General features: G+C 36.4%; 2 protein-coding genes across 2 annotated transcripts; one reads left to right on the top strand and one right to left on the bottom strand.

Moving 5' to 3' along the window:
* Positions 1-6,927: 6,927 nt before the first annotated feature.
* On the top strand, positions 6,928-11,286 carry LOC115993729. Its single transcript, XM_031117692.1, has 2 exons — positions 6,928-7,974; positions 10,792-11,286. Exons 1-2 carry the CDS (start codon positions 7,742-7,744, stop codon positions 10,847-10,849), a joined length of 291 nt encoding a protein of 96 aa, XP_030973552.1. The 5' UTR covers positions 6,928-7,741; the 3' UTR covers positions 10,850-11,286.
* Positions 11,287-12,246: 960 nt separating this feature from the next.
* On the bottom strand, positions 12,247-14,044 carry LOC115995188. The gene is made up of 3 exons (XM_031119648.1): positions 13,769-14,044; positions 13,577-13,665; positions 12,247-13,474 (listed from the first exon to the last, which is right to left on the bottom strand). Exons 1-3 carry the CDS (start codon positions 13,832-13,834, stop codon positions 12,679-12,681), a joined length of 951 nt encoding a protein of 316 aa, XP_030975508.1. The 5' UTR covers positions 13,835-14,044; the 3' UTR covers positions 12,247-12,678.
* Positions 14,045-20,616: the final 6,572 nt, after the last annotated feature.

The following is a 20,616-nucleotide window of genomic DNA, read 5'->3' as shown; positions in this document are numbered from 1 at the left end:
AGTACTCACCCGGAACTAGCCGAGGAGAGAACCGAAGGCTTGATGCCGTGTGAGAAATAGCCGTCCGAGGACATATCCCCTACCAAATGAATAGCCCTCCTATACGACTAAATGCTGGGGCGTTCCACCCCTTTCCTTACACCTTTATTGGCCTTAACATTTTATGGTGTTTAAGCCGTGGATGAAGTGACCTGACATTTTTACCAAGTAACCTTTCTTATGAGAGTCAAACCTTTTCTTATCCAAGTATTTGGTTTTCCCATAGGCTTGAGTCCGAGGACCATGCAAGGCCTTGGTTCTGTCCAATAACTTGTAATTTTTATAATTTTTCGTGCTTGGCCTCCCCATAGGCTTGAGTCCGAGGACCATACAAGGCCTTGGTTCTGCCCAAAAACTTGTAATTTTTATAATTTTTCGTGCTTGGCTTCCCCATAGGCTTGAGTCCGAGGACCATACAAGGCCTTGGTTCTGCCCAAAAACTTGTAGTTTTTATAATTTTTCGTACTTGGTTTCCCCATAGGCTTGAGTCCGAGGACCATACAAGGCCTTGGTTCTGTCCCTGGGCCCATATGCCGAACGGGCCTGGGCCGCGAATTTACTGGGCCCACAAATTAAGAGGTGTTTCCATAACTTTTGATCACGCGGTACCTTTTGGCGTCCCAGTGTTCGAGGTGCACCTTCTCGAGACTCCTTTAACCTCAGGGTTGCAGACGACGTTGGAAGTCGAGCCAGAGACGTTTTGTCTGTAGCGTTCCTTGGGACGCTGCGCGAATTAAATGCCACCACCTTATCTTTTAACATAAATAGGAGAGAAAGTTGCTCCTTTTCACACACAAATCCTTCAGATTCCTCCCTTAGTTCATCATGCTTGAGGCAGAGATTGGGAAAAAGGAGCTCCCTCCGCCACAAAGGCGTCATGTCCCCCCGAGATTCAGAGTAGGGAGGTACGGGCCAAGGAGGTGCAAGTTCAAGGGAGCATTCCATTTCGTCATAGGGGAGGAGGTCCTCTTCCCTCTTTTAGTCAAAATCCGAAGCAGGTTCTGGTCATGCCAGTTTTTCGGTATGTCCAAAGAAGGAATTTCCACCATCAGCACTGTCTACCTTGTGACAGGCAAATTTTTGTGGGGGCTTCCCAACCTCAAGCTCCTAGCACCTTTTCTGTAGATGGTGTTAGCCTGAGGTCAGGTTCTTTGGCTGCCTGAGTTATGGGCATGCAGAGGTGTCGAGGAATGGTTTCCTTAGACAATAACTTGGCGCAGTAGCCAACCTCTCCTCTGAGCTGTCCCCACGGCCTTCTCTCCACTCGCTTGTATTTTCCTTTACTTATGTGGTCAGCTTTAGTGTAAGCTTGTTTCAGCTTTTCATTGTACACTGTACTGTTCCTTTGTCTTAATAAAATATGTGTCTATTTCTCCATACATATCTTTCTTCTCCGTAACAACTACTTTATGCATGAATATTAAATGCAAGCTTGCCCTTAAGGATATTCCAGGCAGAAAAAATGCTTTAACACGGGTTCCTACTAATTTAAACTCACAAATATTATCAAGTATAACAATGGTAACTTTCAATAAATTAAATTCTTGGAACTAACCGGGATAAGCGTTGAGTACTACGCGATGCATGCTAGACCAATGTCCGAGAACGATAATCTCTAAATAATTCGTCTGAAAGGGTAGCTAAGTAGCGAGGGACTTTGGTTGTACTTTTGGGGCAATATGTTGCGCCGTATCGCATCAACCCCTTTGATACTGGGGATCCGAGGGTAGACCGAGGAATCCGCGCAATCAAGGTATTAACCCGTCTGCTAACGCGGAGTTCTCTTCGGAGGGATTTCGAGGTTTACGGGCCATAGTTTTTTCTTTAAATAGTTAGTTCCTCATCCAAGTAGTTGGTTTCCCCACAGGCTTGAGTCCGAGGACTTTGCAATGCCTTGGTTCTGTCCAAAACCTAGTTTTCATTACATCCAGGTAGTTGGTTTCCCCTGAGGCTTGGGTCCGTGGACCATGCAATGCCTTGGTTCTGTCCAAAACCTAGTTTTCCATATCCAGGTAGTTGGTTTCCCCTGAGGCTTGGGTCCGTGGACCATGCAATGCCTTGATTCTGTCCAAAACCTAGTTTTCACATCCAGGTAGTTGGTTTCCCCTGAGGCTTGGGTCCGAGGACCATGCAATGCCTTGGTTCTGTCCAAAACCTAGTTTTCCACATCCAGGTAGTTGGTTTCCCCTGAGGCTTGGTCCGTGGACCATGCAATGCCTTGGTTCTGTCCAAAACCTAGTTTTCCATCCAGGTAGTTGGTTTCCCCTGAGGCTTGGGTCCGAGGACCATGCAATGCCTTGGTTCTGTCCAAAACCTAGTTTTCCACATCCAGGTAGTTGGTTTCCCCTGAGGCTTGGGTCCATGCCTTGGTTCTGTCCAAAACCTAGTTTTCCATATCCAGGTAGTTGGTTTCCCCTGAGGCTTGGGTCCGAGGACCATGCAATGCCTTGGTTCTGTCCAAAACCTAGTTTTCCACATCCAGGTTGTTGGTTTCCCCTGAGGCTTGGGTCCGTGGACCATGCAATGCCTTGGTTTTGTCCAAAACCTAGTTTTCTCTTTGTGTGGGATCTTGGCTTTAGGGGAGTTAGCTCCTCGGCCAAGCCCCTAGAGTTTATCCATACGGTTAACGTTACCAGGTGCCTAGTTTACTCTTTACAGGGAACCTTGGCTTTAAGGGAGTTAGTTCCTCAACCCAGCCCCTAGTCAAGAAACATAGTCCCTAACAGAACTTTATATTAGAACTCTATAATCGACGGTTAGATATAACGAAGAAACTCTATCGACCCACTTCCTATACCAACACACAAGCCTTTCCCACAGACGGCGCCAATTGTAAGGACGCGATTCGTGACGGACCGTAACAGTGTCGGGTTCGCACGTGAAAAGGCCCCTAACAATATCATTTGTAGAGCGTGGGTTTGGAAGGCTAGGCCTTGTTCGATAGGCGGTGGGTTTTTCGCGGTGTTCGTATGAACTTAAGTTTTCCTACACCCCTGGAGTCTTTCTCCTGGAGGTGGGCTGGGAGGCCCTGGTTTCTGGCCATTTTTCCCAACCCCCTCTATAGATTACTTACTCTTCCTTTTATACTAGCTCGCGTCCACTGTCCTTCGTTCACGCGTAGGGTTAAACTTTCCAAGATTGATACTTGTCCCATCAGTCCATACTCAAAGTCGTTGGGGATGGTTGTAAAAGCCAAAGAATGCGGCTCTGTCGGGTTCAGAACATTAAATGGCAATAACAGCAGCTTTCCCTGGATATTTTAGATCTTTCTTCCATGTTCCAGTCCTATACCGTTTTTACCCTTCCCTTTGGAGGTACTGTGGGTCTGCCGAGGACTGAACTACCCTCGGCGGTACCCAAAGGCTATTTGGTTTGAACTTGGGCCATAATCCTCCTCGGCCTGGGCCTTTGGACTCTCCCTGGGTAGAGGGGCCTGGCCCATAAATCATTTGCGCCCCACATTTATATTAATGAAACTGTTATTTTTTTTAAATTATAATAGATATGCAATAGGGCGTGACATTAACACGAAATAAAGTTTTACGAGGTGGGACAGGACGGAGATGGGGTAAGACAAAACCACTTACCCCACCCCACCCCACCCCACCCCATTGCCATTCTTGGCCCTCTCCTCCGCCCCTGTATGTATGTATGTATGTGTGTGTATATATACATATATTTTTTGTTGTATATCTTTATAGACATATTAATGTTTTATAATATTTTCTTAAAATTTTAAAAAAATTTCAACTATATTTTTATGGATTTTGGTAATGTGTACCCCAATGGCACACAATAACTAACCTTTTTGGAAAAAAATTTCATGAGAATTGAAAAAGTATTGACAGCTTTTTCAATTTTCAATAAAATATTTTAAAAAATAAATGACTTAGTACACATATTAACCAAACCCTATTTTTATCGTACCAGCATAAACTTAAATTCTAGCCTAAACACGCAGAAAATCCTCTGTAAACCAGTACAACCCCATGTTTTTTTCGGTGCAATTTAGAAGAAATGTCGGTACTGATTTTATGGTCGATATGATATATACCGCTGATACGGCTGGCATCGATACAAAATTTACTTCCCCGACACACTGCCTTTACACACAGCTGGGTCTAATTAGATAATATAAGCTCCAAGTCTTATCAGCTTGCTAGAAATTCTATTCTGTTTCTTTGTTTTTGGCAATGAAAAAAATAGTAATTATTTCCGTCTAATATTTGACTCGTGCATCATATAGATTGAACCTAATGGGAATAGGCGTAAGCCCACATGAAGTCACAGTAGCTGAGCAAGGAAGACTAAAGTCAGTCAGCATCAGAGTATACAGATTTTGTGAAACTATGGGTTGCCGCATTAGGGAGAGAAAAAGGTGGTGCCACTCAGGAAGAAATAGGGAAAAGAAAAACTAGTATGTTCTGTAAAGACAATGATAAGATTTTCTTCGGGTGTCACAACCAATGGCGGAGCTAGGATTTCAATTTAGGAGGGGTAAAATTATAAGGAGCTTTGGAAGCACAATCATTCATCTATTGATCTCCCATTCAATTTTTTACTTAATTTTTAACACTTCATTGCTAAAAAGCCTCAAAGTTCGTTACCAAAACATAGAATTTGAAACAATGAAAGAGTCAAAGAGATTGAGGGAAAAAAAAAAAAAAAAGATTAGTGGAACGATGTAAGCATTTGAGATTTAGTGTCATGAAAAAATAAGACATTATTTGAAAGTATGGATCCGCTACTTAGAGTTGGAGCCATGAAATATTTTAAACACAATTTAGTAGACAATTTTTATTTAAACTTAAAAAGTGTGATGAAAATTGAATTTCAATTGGTGTAAAAGATTAAGTGCTGTGTATCTTCCATTAAAAAAAATATATATATTAAGTGTCAATGTGTCCAATTTAATATTATCTCTTTGTATCTTTTTTCTCTAGTATGATATTTAGTAAAACTTTGTTGAAATAGATACAAGTGTGTAGCACATATCGTGACAGCACAGCAAGTTCTTGCATGTGCTACTAGAGAATAACAAGCCACCTCATAAGGCACTAACTCTCACAAACATACATGATATTAGATCAATAGAATGTAAAATCTCAATTACTTGAACTTTAGGTATTTGATAGAAGCATATTAAGCAGCTCTTTGTATCAGAACACTGTGGTAGCCAATTCTAATTCTGCAAGTGTCTCGAAAGTTGTTAAGTAGCTCTTTGTTTTCGTTTTAAGATATATAACATATTGTATACTCTTCTCTTTGTTGGGGGGAATTAATTTCGGCATCAAACTATCAAATTTGTATCATTTGCATAGTTAACTGAAATTATGGGTTAGAATTTGATGTTAATTGGTTGTCTTTGAAATTTGTCCAGAAATTCTTGGTGTGGGGGGACAAAGTAATCCAGAAATCCTATACTAAAGGGGTTTGGGAGGAAGGTCGGACCCCCCCCCCCCTTGGCTCCGCCCTTGGTCACAACCACATGGAATTGTTATATATAAAGTGACTGAACTTTCTCAAAAAAAATAAATAAATAAATAAAGTGACTGAAAATCTCGTGTGAGTTCACATTAAATTCCTAGAAATAATATATTATTGTATTCTGTGTGAATCTTAAGTTAGACATAATTTTAAGAAGGTATATTGTAATTGATTTTATAATAAGTACAATTATTCAGAATTTGCCTTGTAATTTTTCCTTGTAAGGAGAAATGTAAATCTTTATGTTCTTGTATGTGGTTGATTTCTTAGCTTGTTGATAATATTTTTGAGTGATTGATTAAAATTTTTATTTGAGTTTCTTAATTCACATGAGAAATGAGAATAGATTGGACCCAACAACCTCCTCTTCACAATTCAATTATTATATGAATGAAAATTCCATTAAATTTAAGGCTTCTTAAAAAAAAAAAAAAAAACTTAACATCATGGATTTGGGAACAAAAATTTTAAGAATAAAAAATGGTTAATAAATAATCCTTAATTTGTTACTATTTAAAATAAGCAGAAGCCTTGTGCATGCTTTTATTTGTGTGCTTAAATTTTTAAAATAGAAACTAAATTTTTTATATTATATAGATATGATATATAGATTACTTTTATTATTAGACCAAGATACAAAATAGTTTTTAAGATAGGCAGCACTGAAACCAAGTGCCTTATTTGACGACAAATAATTTTATCAATCAAACAAACTAGAACCCACAATATAAGTAACTCTTTGGATATAAAGAATTTTGAAATTTTCAATAATTATAAATATGAAAAAACATGGAGCATAGAAATAGATATATTTAAGACATTTTTTAAATTCAACAATTTTTCTCTTTACCATTTATATTATTATTTATAACTTTTGTCTTACCTTTTTTGTCCCTCATTTGTGTTTTTAGAAAAATTACAAGGTAGTACCAAGAATTTTGTAACTCAATTGGTTAACACCTCATAATATTTCAATAGAAACAATAATCAAATTTCCACTTTTTTATAACTATCGAATTATCTATAAAAAAAATTACCAAAAATAAAGTTAGTTCTATATATGGTAAAATGTGAATATGTTTGAAAGATATATATATAAAATTATTGAGTTACAAAACTTTTGATCTGCCAAAGATTCAAATGTTGTTGTACAATTCTTTTGGCTTTTGGTTCTTTTGACGTGGGATTGGAACTTCTTGTTTGTTTCTGTAATTAGAGCTGAGACTTGCAATCCTTCGTGTAAAAAAAAAAAAAAAAAAAAAAAAAAACAGAATCACCCAATTTGGTCACAAAGCCCTGTCAGACACAGTAAGACTTTTACTATTATATTTTTACAAAGAAAAAAATAAAAAAAGACATTGATTAATTTATAACGAGAATAACTAACAGTATGGCAGTAGAAGCAGCCTCTCAGAGCCTTCCGATAAGAATCATTCTCCTGACACGGACGATTTCAAGAATTCCTACAATTCCTTAACTTTAACTCTAACTCTTAACAACCACATTCTTAATTTTCACGCCCATACTCACCAATCACAAAAGTAAACACTCTCTGTTTTTGTTTTTTGTTTTTTTGTTTTTCCCCTGTTTTAATTATTAGTAGTAATATTTATTTTTATATATATTTAAAAATAAAATATTAATCCCCTCAAAACCTGGGGGGATTGTTCTTATCTTATTAATCCAATCAAATTGTTACTCTCTCGCAGATCTATGATCTGTCCCCGTCCAATTCAATCAAAATATTATCTCATTCATTTTTTGTATAGTATTCGTTCTGAAACCATAATTTTCTGTCATTTTCTCGGCAAAATTTTGCGCTTTTTTTTCCTCTCTCTCTAAGTGACGGTCTTCTTGGTTCTAATGGTTTCAGATTTATGATTTTCTCTATTCTCCGATTCCTTCGTTGAAAGCATAAGCTGCACATGAGCGTTGACCCTGTCTCTGCATTGGAAAGGAAAAAAAAAAAAAAAAAAATTAAAGCCAGAACCATCTCTAAATTTTGAATCTTTTGATACAGGGTCTGTGAAATCTTGATTTTCAGGCAATTGGGTGAATTGGGTTTCTCTTTTTTGGTGAAAGGTGAATTGGGTTTTTGATGAATTACGAATATCCAGCGAATTTTCGATCAAAGACTGGTCCTTCGCTCTATTTTTATCGGAGCTAATTGGCAAAGAATTTGGGTTCACAGTTTGAGGATAGTGTTAACTTTTTGATGGAAACGGATGCTACAGATGTTAATGGTTGCAAAAGTGAGGTTCCGTGTACTGTAGAATCTCCAAAGGTTGAGGATCAACATGTTAATGGAGAGGAGGATAGTGAGTCTAATTCATTATTGCCGCCTCGGCGAGATGAGATGTTGAGGAAGTCGGAGAAGACGAGGCGAAAAGTGCAGTGGAACGATAAGAATGGGAATAAGCTCGCTGAGGTTTTGGAATTCGATCCGAGGTAATATACTTGTGTACATAAATATACATGGTTTTTGACAGAAGTTTTGGAAATTTGATGATTTTGTTGTCGTTGTTGTTTTGTGATTTGGCTTGGTTGTTTGAGTAGTGAGTTTCTTGGTTTGGAAACTTGTTGTAGCTGATACATGAAAGATGACAACTTTATTTATCTAGCTACAGTATGTTTTTAACGCAAGAACTAGCAGTTGCACCTAACATTCTGTGAGTAGCCAAGGCTGCCAAGCCATAGGTGATGACTTGTTGTGGCCAGAAAGAATAGTAACTTTGATCATGTCAAGATGGTCAATTGTTCTTAGTGAGTTGGTGCCAATAATAGACATTACCTTAATGATACTGTACATTTTTCTGGTATTGAAATGCAGTTTGAGGATTGGGTTGATCAATTGCAGTATGAGCAAAGCTGTATTTGCAGTTATAAGCTGTTGTTGCTTAGTACTCTATTCTAATAATGAAAAGATCAACCTAACAGCAGGATAATAGTTTTCACTGACAAAAATAGTTAATGAAAATAGTATAGTCTAAACCTTGATTTTATGTTTTGTTATGGTTAGCATATTATTATTATGTATCATCCAAAATAAAGCCATGTTGGCTCTTTGATTTCAACTAAAGTTTATAATCATCTCTATCTTCAAATTATTGACTCGGACCAAAATGCATTACAATTATTTCACGAACTAAACAACCTGTGAATAAGAATATTGTTTTTTCATTGTATTGTTGTAAACTGCTCTAGGCAGTACATTGTCTTTGTAGTTTGATCTATGGGACATAAAAATTTTTGGAGCATTTTTTATTGATTATTTGAGTCATGTATGCTACGCTTGCTCTGTTTAGCCTTTGTTTATGCACTCCTATGCCGAACACAGGCCCATCCTTTTGCTGTGGTAAAAATCATGAGTTGGATGTGAGTTTGTTTCTAAAAATTAGGATGATTCAACAATTTATTCTTTTTCTTTTTCTGGATTTGCATATAATTATGGCTTCATTGTGGTGTGATCATGCATCTAACACCATATGCTTGCTACATATAATATTACTTGACTGGATTTAGCTTATGTAAGATATTTCATTATTCGTATATAAATTCCATTTTTGGTCCACTGAAACACAAGAAAGTCTTTGTTGATCTTTCAGATTCATTTTCTATGATTCTTTCTTTGTTTAATATCTTCTATACTCCCAGTCTGGCTACAAATTTGGTAATTCATGGAAATAATTTTGTAAAGAAAGTGCTGCATTAGTTTTATGAAAAAATAGTATGCAATGTGGAGACAGGCTTTCTAAGTGAACGCGGATGATGATAGTTGCTAGAAGATTTAGAGTGACACTTTGTGATCAGAAACATGTTTGTAGAAAGATAGGAGCTCAATTGAGTGTATGAGATGGATGCGTTTGGACTATGAAAAATTGAGCTAGAATCAAGTGTTATAAAGCGAAAAAAAAAAAAGAGATGCATCAGGGTTTTGGAACTTTATGGTTTACTTTGCCAAAGCGTTAATCAAACCCATCACAATATTGATTCTGTCCTTACTCCCTAAAGCTTTTGTGCTTTCTGAAGAGTATAATTGACAGAATTTAGTTGCTGTAAGCTGAAATAATTTTGTTCTAGCAGAGCAGTAACCTTAGGCTGTTGCCAGCTTATTCAACTTTGAAAAATGATTATGCTCCATCTTCAACATTATTTCTTCTGACAAGAATTTACAAATTCATGTATTGGTTACAAGTGTATTATAAAGATCTTAGGCTTAGATCATTTCATATTTAAAACACTCTCCTGGAGCATGAGCCTCATTTTAATCTTCATAGCTTAATTTTGAGGATAGTATAGTTTCTCTAAACTGAAACACTGAGTTCAAGGAAATTGAAGTTACTTTTTAAAAAAATCCATATAAATTCAGGTTGGGCTGTTTTTATCATACTCCACTTTTCGCTGTGTTTGATTGTTTCTGCAAGATGGTGGATGTTGCCATTAGGAAGGCTGGGGCAGATGCAGCAAAAGTTGAGATGGAAATAGGAATCTTATCATGTTTTTCTATTATGTTGTATTTTGGATTGTCTCATGTGATACCTCAAAAGGATGAGACATACTTCCAACTTTTTAGGGCACACGGAGTTATGTTCTGAAGGCCAAAAAAGATGTTTGTCACATGGTTTATATGTATACCCAGGTGCTACTGATGGCAATAACTTATCACTTTTACAATATCCATTAATGGTTATGTACTGCTTATGTTGAGGAGATGAGTACCTTCACATGTCTAGCATGTATTGATCATGTCTCAAAGAAATTGGTGAAACATTTCATTGAAAACACCCCCTTGGTTTAGCACACTTTACCTTAATAGTTCATAGTTAGATGAATTGAAGACAACACACACACACACACACACACACACACACACACATATATATATATATATATTTTTTTTCAAATCTTCAGTTTGAGATAGATCCATTGCCTTCAGAGATAACTCAGTTTTCATGCATCCTGACATGTAAAGTAGTTTCTGCAAGAAACTGGTGAAAAATAATTCAAAGAAAACAATCCTGGGTTTAACATTACTCTTCTCTGCTGCGCTCTATTTGTTTTCCGATCTGTTTCTTTGCCATAAAACTAAACCAGAACTAGGCAGTATATATTCCCTATGCACTCCTGTTTAAGTTGTGAAAGAATGCTATGACATATGAGATTAACCTTAGAATTTATGATATGATTTAACTCTGTATCACATACTTGTCTGTATATTTTAGTCTACAACTATCACTCATTCCTAGTCCCTGTTTGTGCCTGCAGTGATGCAAGTGACTCTGATGACGAGGATTCAGATTCTTGCATCTGTACCATAATGTAGATATCATTCGGTACACCCTGTTTCAGAAAATATCTGCTGGCTAAATTAATGAGGCATTCTCTCCAACATTTGACGGTTATAGTAGAAATTGGCCTCCTCTCATCTTCTTGTTGTACAGATGGACCAAGGGTCGAAGACCAGTCTTATGTTTGGCATGATTTGTGTGCTATTCATTATAAGTGAAGTCTAACCATTTCTTAGGTGAGATTTTGATGAGTTTCTTATGGGCGTATTCAGAGAATGGATCTCCTTCCCATGATAGAATCAGAAGAGGATGATGGCAATATTGCTTCCATGATTTGTAACATATTCAATAGAATTGGGCTTTTCGATGCTTTGCCATGTACATTGAAATGTATTGTAGAATATACATCCGAATGAATATTTTGGATTTAATGAAGCAGTAGGAACCTCAATTCCATTTGCTTCTGTTTTTCCATTTCTCCTTTCACTGGCACAATTTTTCATAATGCAAGACAACTCCATCTACATGATTAGTCTGCTGAGACATAGTTCTCTTTCTTATCTGTGTCCCTTAGTGCATTTAAAGCGAGTTTCATCTCATGTGAACATGCCTAGTGAATAAAAATATTGAATTGGCATTTATCTTGCTCCTTAGAGAAGCATAATGTGCTAAATAACTTAGAACATGTGTTAAATGTAGAAGTTTTTTCATTCAGTTCTGCTTGGAGAAATGAGAAAAAGAACATAGGTCTGGATATTGAACTTTTCAAAGCTTCTATGACACTCTAAAAATTATTTATTACATTTAATTAAACAGAGAACTTTATCAAATTGAAACTAGGGAATCTTGTATGATTCAATTATATCTTAATTTAAATTATAATAAACTCTCATAGTTATTTAATGAGCTGGTATCACTTCCATGGTGAACCAATAGTTTATCATATACTGTGCATATGCTAAATGTCTTCAGCTGGGATATATACCTACTGCATACGCTCCATAATTGAGCATTTATTTTACTATATGCTGCATAATTATTGCTTTTTCAAACCGAATTTAACACCTTTCTCCACCCACATGGTCCACTCACTAATATACATGCGTATCGAACACAACACTGACTCAGATGTTATGTGGCCAGAAACCAATTCCCAGAGTAATCACTGGATGGATCAAAATAGTACTTCCGAATAAGAGAATTCTCACCTGCAGGATCATTGTTTCCACGGAGGGATCCTTTTTAACTTTATAACCACGTTATCAATACTAACTTATGAATGGAATTACCAAATCCACTGAGCTGTTGACAATCATTATTAATCTCAGCTAACTGAGTTTATTTATAAGTTATACCAGGAGGAGACAATTGACACCTGCCTCTTCTCTTAATCAAAGTGGACACTTATTTAAGCCAACACTTTGTAAAATCACTCTTGTATTTGCAATTTTCATAAATCAGGATGATATTAAACAATAAGATAATAAGAGAAACTATCCAACATCATCAACATCCACAAAAGAATCAGAGGAGAATAAAAAAATCAGGAACACAAACACAAACAAAAACAACACTCCAGATTGTTCACACCCTATATGAATAGCCAAGAAAGATAAGAAAAACTAGCTTTGGCTGTTCATCTTCGTACCAAAATTAGTTACCGATTGTCCTTTCTTAATGGTTGTGCAAAAGTTGGATGAGCTTCATATGATACTCCTGTTCCATATGACTCAATTAACTCCCTCAGGACCTGAAATAAGAAATTCTGCTGGCCTTTAATTTGCTGATTTCCAAAATTGCTTTGCCTTCTGTTTCTCTCCATTAATTTGATCCATACAATATAGTTTTCTTCACTGACATGGCCTTAAGAGCAATGGGTTGTGATCTCTGACCTATTAGACTTTGGTAAAACCAACCAGCTTGAAAGGCTGGAATCAACAGCAATCTCTTGCATTAGAGGTTTGGACTGACTTGGATTTGAGAAAGGCAATGGATCTAAAATCGGCATTGAACTAATGAATATAAGTGGCTCTTCCTTTAATTCTATGTTCTCCTTCCTCTGGTGCTTAGGTGGTGCTGCTTTCGCTTTGACTGCTTTCCATTGGGAGAGATTTTCTATTGGGTTTAGCACAGAATGTACATATTGACTTCTATCTCGAGCATTTGAAGCGGACGGGGGATTTACATTGATTTTATCCTTGGCCAACCGAGTCAAAGAAACTCTTTCCTGTGATTCCATATTTGAAGACTCCAACTGCCCAGAATCCTCTTCTTGGCTTTCATCATGATGAATGCCATTGTTGCCATAACCTTCATTATCATCACTGTCATTGTAGTCATCAATGTCGTTTTCGTAATCATCATCATCCAAATCAATTTCCTCAAATTCTAATTCATCCTCATCATCATAGTTGTATGTACAATTTTGGTACCTATAATTTGAAGGGTACGCGCCCGTAGTAAGGGCTGTTGAATGCCATTTAGAAAATGAAGGGATTAGGCCTTGTTTCGCTGTTTCTTCGCCTTTCTTTCCCTTTTCTCCCTCCTCATCACTCTCCAACAAACTATAATCAGTTGGAATTGGCTCATAGGTCTGAACATTTAAATTAAAGCTGACTTTCTTCCTGATTTTGAAGCTGGACTGCTCCTTAGGCTTGTCTCTAAGAAACAAACAGAACAAGGACAATAATATTATCCAACATATATATCAGAAATGAGAGAGAGAGAGAGAGAGAGAGAGAGAGAGAGAGTCAATGTCTAACCTGAACCCAGAATCTGAGCAAATGGGGTCCTCTTTGATGTCAAGATTTACAGGGAAAGAGGAATCCAAAGGCTTATAACTTCCATGTTTCTGCAACAAAGTGCAAAACATAAACTTGTTCAACAATAAACTAAACAATTATAACGCAAATAAAGATAGAAAAAAAGAAAAAGAAAGAAGTAATCAATGAAACCTTATTGGAATGCACTCGACGCTTTCTTTTCTTGGAAAAACCAAAACATGCAAGAAAACACCCCATTAACAAAGCTCTCTGCTAAAAGTTCAGAAAGAGTGAGGAATGTAGTTCAAAGGGTCTTCATGATTTGAATGGCAGAGGCCAGAGAGAGAGAGACAGAGAGAGTGTGTGTGAAATGGGGGGGGGCCATTGATATAAAATGTAGCAGAGCTTGGCTCCAACGGATTTTGAAAATAGAAACGTTGGACTTTAATGATGATGGAACAGCTGAGGTGGGTGCACGAGTTTATTATAAAAAAGAAAAGTGACAAAACAGCTTTGTCTGAGATCTACATTGCAAACAAAAAAGAACTAAATAAAGAAGAAAAAAAATGCGGCTCTTATTATACTTTTGCCCGTTGCTATATAACTCTTGTTTTGTTCTTTTTATTGGGCATGTGAGGGAGTTTATGAAAGGAGCAGTGTTTGTTTGATGCTTTTTTTTTTAAAACAAGCTGTCCATTGGCCCACTCTCAAGTCACAGGTTGGAGCCAGAACTTATTCAATGGTGGCGGTGGTGACTGGTGAGTGAAATATATTCAAATTCAATGTAAAACAGCAACGGTATTGAACTTGGGGGTTTGGACTCCGTGGAGCATTTAAACTGCTGCAATATTAAAGCAATTTTGGTCATGAAAGTCAAATTGCCATTAGGGCCAATGTGACAGGTAGCCTAATGGCAAGCGATTTGGGCCAACAAGACTCCAATCTTGGACTGATCAGTGTCTCTACTATATGGGCCAACAGTGACTCCAATTTGGGCCAACAAGACTCCAAGCGATTTGGTTTTTTATATAGGAGTATTATTTTATAATTCATTAATAATAGATTCTTAGTATTTTGCGCTCATTAACTCACTTAATACAAAAATTAAAAAATTTAAGTAGACACATAGGCACAAACTTAAGTGGATAATTATGATGTGGTTCTCACATAAATTTAGACATGATGCAAAATTAGATTCTAATTTCAAATTATAATAACTTTCTCTAATATATATATAGATAGATAGATAGATAGATAGATAGATTAACAATAAGATTGTCCCAAAAACGTACATTCTTTTTTTAATTTTTATTGAATGAAATTTTTTTACTTTTTATTACATTTCATTTGTTTTCATCACAAAATGCTTTCTTAAGCAAGAACAATGATTTGTTTCGCTGTGCTTGGTTGCAATTTTGAAAAAAAAAATCCCCAAAGCATCTTATGCTATTTAGCTCATATAAAAAATCATTAATATTTCATGTAAGTATATTGAGAAGAAAAAAAAAATGTTGGTGTGCTAGAGGCATTAGAGGTGTTGTGGTTGTGGGGGTGGCAGAGGTAATATGGTGATGATAGTGGTAGTGGTGGGCATAGGATAGCAGCGATGGTGTGGTGTGGTGTGGTGGGGGTGATAGCTAAGATGGTAGTGGTGGTGTTGAGTGTTGACAAAAAAGGCAATGGTGGCAGTGATAAGTGATAACGATATTATTGATGGTGGCGGCAATAATAGTTGTAAGGACACGATTCCTTTGCGGCCCACTAACATTTTTGGGCTCACACAATAAAGGTCCCTCACAATATGATTTGTAGAGAGTGGGCTTGAAAAGCTAGCCGCTGGTCAAGGGGCGATGCCCGGTCATGGCTTTAGAGGAATTCATGTAAAAAAAAGGAGTTGGGCTTGAACATTTAAGCCCTAAGGTGTCGCGCCCTATGGCATGGGTCTCCTCGGAGTTGATCCGAGGACCATTGAGGCCTTATCCCGGTTACCCAACGACGGACTTTCTTCAGTGAAGTCCGGAGTCGTTGAGAGGTTCTTCCCCATGTAGTCTCTCTCTTTTTGAGGTGGGATGGGCTCTCCTTCAGATTTACTTACTTTCTTATTTTATACTAGCTTGCATTCGTTGTCCTTCGTCCACGTGTAGGGTCAATCTTTACAAAAACTGACATTTGTCCCATCAGTCCAATCCCGGAATTGTTGGGGATGGTTTGATAAAGCTGCAGGGTACGGCTCTGTCAGGTGCTGGGTCTTATCTGGAAGGGTAGTAAGGATAACTTCCCCAAGATATTTTGGATCTCCTTACAAATTCGTCCCTATACCAGTTTTGCCCCTGTATTCCGATAGGATTCTGGATCTGCCGAGGACTAAACTGTCCTCGGCTGCCTCCCAAAAACTGTTTTGGGCTCTGTATTGTAGAGCTTGGACCACAGCTCTCCTCGGATTGGGCCTTCGGATCTTTCAGGAGCAACTGGGCTTGGCCTTTAAATTATTGGGCCCCACAATAGTAATGATAGTGGTTTTTTTTTTTTTTTTTGGGGGGGGGGGGGTTGAGAAGAGATGATAGTGGTGTTGATTGCACAAAGGAACTGATCGAATAAGGGCAAAAGAGAATAGAGAAAGACTTTTTGTTTAATCCCGTAAATTTTGGATTATATTTCTTTGATTTAAAAAAAGAAAATTGTTCAATATTTTCCATCATATCAAACATCAAAAGATACCAAAAAAATAAAATAAAAAATTCTATCACTGTTACTTTTATTATTCCTTACAGTTTTATGGTTAAAAAAAGTCTTTTTAATTTAATGGTAAATTGGTCGTACTATTTGAGGGACGTGATTAGGTTGAAATCTTGTCATTAGAGATGGAAAAATATAATAACAAACAAATTTTGATTTTCCTTTTTCCAATGTTCCTATTTTATTCATTCAAAAAATATTTAAATTTTCCTCCGTTATATTTGTCTTTAAAAAAAAGAAAAAGTATAAACGTAAGTTGAAAAATTCGGTTTTAGACTTTTAGTGCTATGAATACGAAAGTAGTCCTTTACTTAAAAGAAGATATAATAACGTTGCAAAATGGCAACAAAATGGCGTGGTCCCCTGCAGGAGAATATAGAATAGAATTGAAATCATAGAAAAAAGTAGAGGAAGAATTGACGAAGTAAAGAAAATTTGCATAATTTAGTCAAGAAGAGTTGCAAAAGTAATAAATTTTATGTTACAAAAAGTTTTTTTTTTTTTTTTTTTTGAGAAAAAATGTTACAAAAGTAATATAAAGCTTTGCATCCAGGCTAAACCAACAATGAAAAGGGCAATTATTGGTCGGTTCATGTAGGATTTATATTGTAGACTAAATAAATGTTTATAACATTGTACATATTTACAAAAAGTGTACAATGTTGTACACATTTGTATAAAATTGTACACATTTTTTTTTATAACTAGAAATTTTATTAAGAAAGAAAAATTGAGGAACAAAAGAAGTACAATCATCCATACAAACATCAGCAATAATAGGAGGGAGATTGAACTTATTACAAGAAAAATGCCTTCTAAGACTACCAACCAGCTTACAATGTATATCTTACCTGAATTATACAATGTAAATTAATAATTTTCCTAATGAAATGATGAATAAGAGAATACTAAAGAAAAGAGTTCTCTTCTTTTGTGAGTGGTAAACTCATCAATATTTCATGTATAATCCATTTTTTTCACACTTGAGAGATCTTGAGCTAAAGATTTTTTTTTTTTTTTTAAATTTTTTAAAATTTATTTATAAAATTTTGGGCTTAATCACCTGTACAAAGTTAGCAAAGAAGACAAGTTAAAAGAGGACTATTATACTGGTTTTTGGACTTTGCCATCCATAAAGAGATTGAATCTCCTTAAACAGAGCTAGGTGTTTTAGTCTAATCTTATTTTTCAACCAATATTCCAAATTTTGTCATAACCAAAATATTATTTTCATTGTAATTTCACTAATAATTTTGAGGAGATGCAACAGAGTCAACATTTTAAGAAAGTTAATGACAATATTGGACAAGGTTCCATTTCAAGGGAATCCATTTTAAGAGATGGAAAAGACAAGGTTCTTGTCTGCTTAAGCCATCTTCTATATCCTCACCAAGAAGAATTCAAATAAGGTCCCTACCAACGATATGAATGAAGACCAACATCATGCCTATCAAGAGAAATTAAGTAGAAACAAAAGAGAGTACAATTGTTGACATATCTCTTAAAATTGTCTTGCAGATTATTTTTATTATTATTATGATACTACTAACGCATTTTACAAAGAAAATTCGGAAAGTCTTATAGAGCAAATATGATACCTGTTGATGCCCATTTTTTGATCTGTACCCAAAAGCCCATACGGAGGAAAGCTCAATGAAAAGCAAGGCCCAAAGGCCTACTAAGAAGACTAAAGAGCAAGAAAGGTCCAAAGAAAGAAATGCAAGGGAAAGCAATCTGCAGTAAAATACAAATCTACAGCAGAATACAGATTTACCGCAGAATATAGTTCTTTGGCAGAATGACTTTGGCAAATAAAGATAAATTAAGCCCAAGACCCTTTTGATCTAGTCAACATTATATGGCCCACAAAGGCCCAAATCCTTTTGTATAAAAAGATAGACATGAAAACTAATATGAAGAAGCATGATGAAAAGAAACAAGGAACAACAGGAAGTGTCAGCAGCAAAAATTGCGTGAAGGAAAGAAAAGCCAAATCAAAGAAAATGACAAACATAGCAGGAAACGCATAATGAAATAAGACAAAAATATGCAGCAGAATAAAACAAAACTAATTTGCTATGGCAGAAACGACAAAGAAGACAAAAATAGAAGATAGTGAAGCAAGCACAGAAGGGTCGGAGTACCACCAACTTGTACCCAGCCAATACAAGGGAGGTGGGCCGATGGTCAAGGGGATTCAGTGGGTGTAGTTTGGTGGTGGAGGGAAAAGAGGTCTATATTTGGTTTCTAGCCGTAATGTCTTTTGGGAATATACCCTATTGGGATAGTATCTTACCCAAATAAGTAGTAGATGTTGGAACCATTTGATGCATGCCATAGACCTAGGTAGTGAGGTAACCCAATCCTTATCCATTTGAATATAGAGGTAGAGGTATATAGCAAGAACAAACAAAATGGAATTTTGTCATGAAATGAGTAGTGGTGCAGCAAACATATTCTGAGTAGAGGTAGTGGCCAAGCAACCAGTGGGTTGGTGGGCAATTTTGAAGGAATGCCCACAACAAGCCAAAAACAGTTGGTGAAACCTTAGGGGTAAAAGGGAGAAATCTCATTGAATCAGTTTACTATAAAAGGATGAGGTGTCCATGGATAAAGGGGAAATCACCTAAAAGGGCGGAACCCATGGTAAGAGAGGAGTAGGCACCTAAGGGAGGCACTTAGAGAGAGAGTGTCACCTAGAGAGAGGGACCCAAGAAAAGAAAAGACCAAAAGGGGAACAACTCATGGCAAGAGAGTAGTAAGAAACTAAGAGTAAAAGAACGGAGAGAAAGAAATAAAGAAAGTGATAAAAAGAAGAGAGAAAACATGGCAAGAATAGGGACATGCATCAATAGACCATCTTTTCCCTCCCTCTTAGCAAATCCACTCTTTGAAGTCCCTAAAAGTAATAGCTAGTAACCATTTAGACCTATTCTCCAAAATGCACAACTTTGATAACAAAAACCTATGACAAGGTTGTTCAAGTTAGGGTTTGGGTACCTTCTTGGTTTACTTATCCTATGGGAAAATTCAATACTTCATTTCAATTGCAAATATATTTGATTTCACTCATTAAAATTTATATCTGTTGTATTTAGTCATTTTGCCGTAGCACGTTTTTTATCACGTTCACTGCATCAGTTGTCTTGCTGTGGAATCTTTATTTGCTGTACTAGTTATTCTGCTATAGCACCTTTTTATTATTTTACCATGTTAGCTATTATATTAGCTAAACCTTTTCTGCTGAAACTTTCTTATTTTTTTGTTATTATGTGTTTTACTCTTGACACAAACTAATCATTATTCTGCTATAAGCACATGTATACATTGTATCTCATGTTTTGCAAAATATATTTTATATATGTATATGTGAATACGTATAAGTGTATTTACGAATATATGTATATATATATATATATATATTTAAGAATATGTTAATCCATGTAAACTAACATTTGCTTGATTGGTATTTTCTTTGGGTTTTAGATTTGTTTATGTACATGAAGTAGAAAAATATTTCTGCAGTAAAAAATGAAGAGCAGTCATTCATGTTGCAGAAAAGTGCAAAAAGCTTTACTGCATAGCAGAAAGCTTTATTGCGCAGCAGAAAGCTTTATTGCACAATAGAGAAGTCAGTCTTGTGGCAGAAACTGGAGAAAAGTTCATTTTACGGCAGAAACAGAGGATAAGCCCACTTTACAACGTCTTCTCTTGGACTTGGACTCAACGTTTACGCACAAACTGGCAGCGACAGATGGAACTTTGGAGCCCATTCTGTAGAGCGCTAAACCCAACTACCTTCTTAGAAAAAGCCTAGACTAAGCGTTGTCCAATAACATCAAGACGTGTGTCTAAGGTACAAGAAACGTAAAAAGAACCCTCGACAAACCAAATAACTTGCAAAAAAAAAAAAATGTTGCTATTTGATATTTTGGTTATCAAAATTCAAATGGTGGATGGCACTTGTATTATGGAGAAAGCTCAAGGCTCCAAATAGTCGTAGTAGAGCATAGATAGTTGGATCCGAAGGCACCAAAATCAATTCGAGACAACCTTGTAGTGATTGGCATCATTGACAAACTATCATAATCAGGGAGAGAAAATGATATACAATAATATAGCAAATGTATTTAAAAAACTACTCTCCTTTTTTTTTTCTTTTTTTTTAATAGGGTAAGAAAATATTTGTCACTCACAACCACAATGGGAAAAATAACCTACAAAGGGAGATACGATAAGATGGGAAAAAGGGAAAATAAGGAACCCAAGCTCACACAAAGAAACAGGCCTCATCCCTAATAATA

Source organism: Quercus lobata, chromosome 6 (genome assembly GCF_001633185.2).
Source record: "Quercus lobata isolate SW786 chromosome 6, ValleyOak3.0 Primary Assembly, whole genome shotgun sequence".
In the NCBI taxonomy this organism is placed as follows: domain Eukaryota; kingdom Viridiplantae; phylum Streptophyta; class Magnoliopsida; order Fagales; family Fagaceae; genus Quercus; species Quercus lobata.
Note: the sequence above shows the minus strand (reverse complement) of the source record. Positions and strands in the feature narration are given on the sequence as shown.

Bases quoted from the DNA above. Each gene is read 5' to 3' on its own strand.
- LOC115993729 (XM_031117692.1), top strand. From the start codon at position 7,742: ATGGAAACGGATGCTACAGATGTTAATGGTTGCAAAAGTGAGGTTCCG. The intron at 7,975-10,791 runs GTAATATACTTG...TTGTGCCTGCAG, and splicing joins GTTTTGGAATTCGATCCGAG to TGATGCAAGTGACTCTGATG.
- LOC115995188 (XM_031119648.1), bottom strand. From the start codon at position 13,834: ATGGGGTGTTTTCTTGCATGTTTTGGTTTTTCCAAGAAAAGAAAGCGT. The intron at 13,666-13,768 runs GTTTCATTGATT...ACTTTGTTGCAG, and splicing joins GTCGAGTGCATTCCAATAAG to AAACATGGAAGTTATAAGCC. The intron at 13,475-13,576 runs GTTAGACATTGA...TTTGTTTCTTAG, and splicing joins TGCTCAGATTCTGGGTTCAG to AGACAAGCCTAAGGAGCAGT.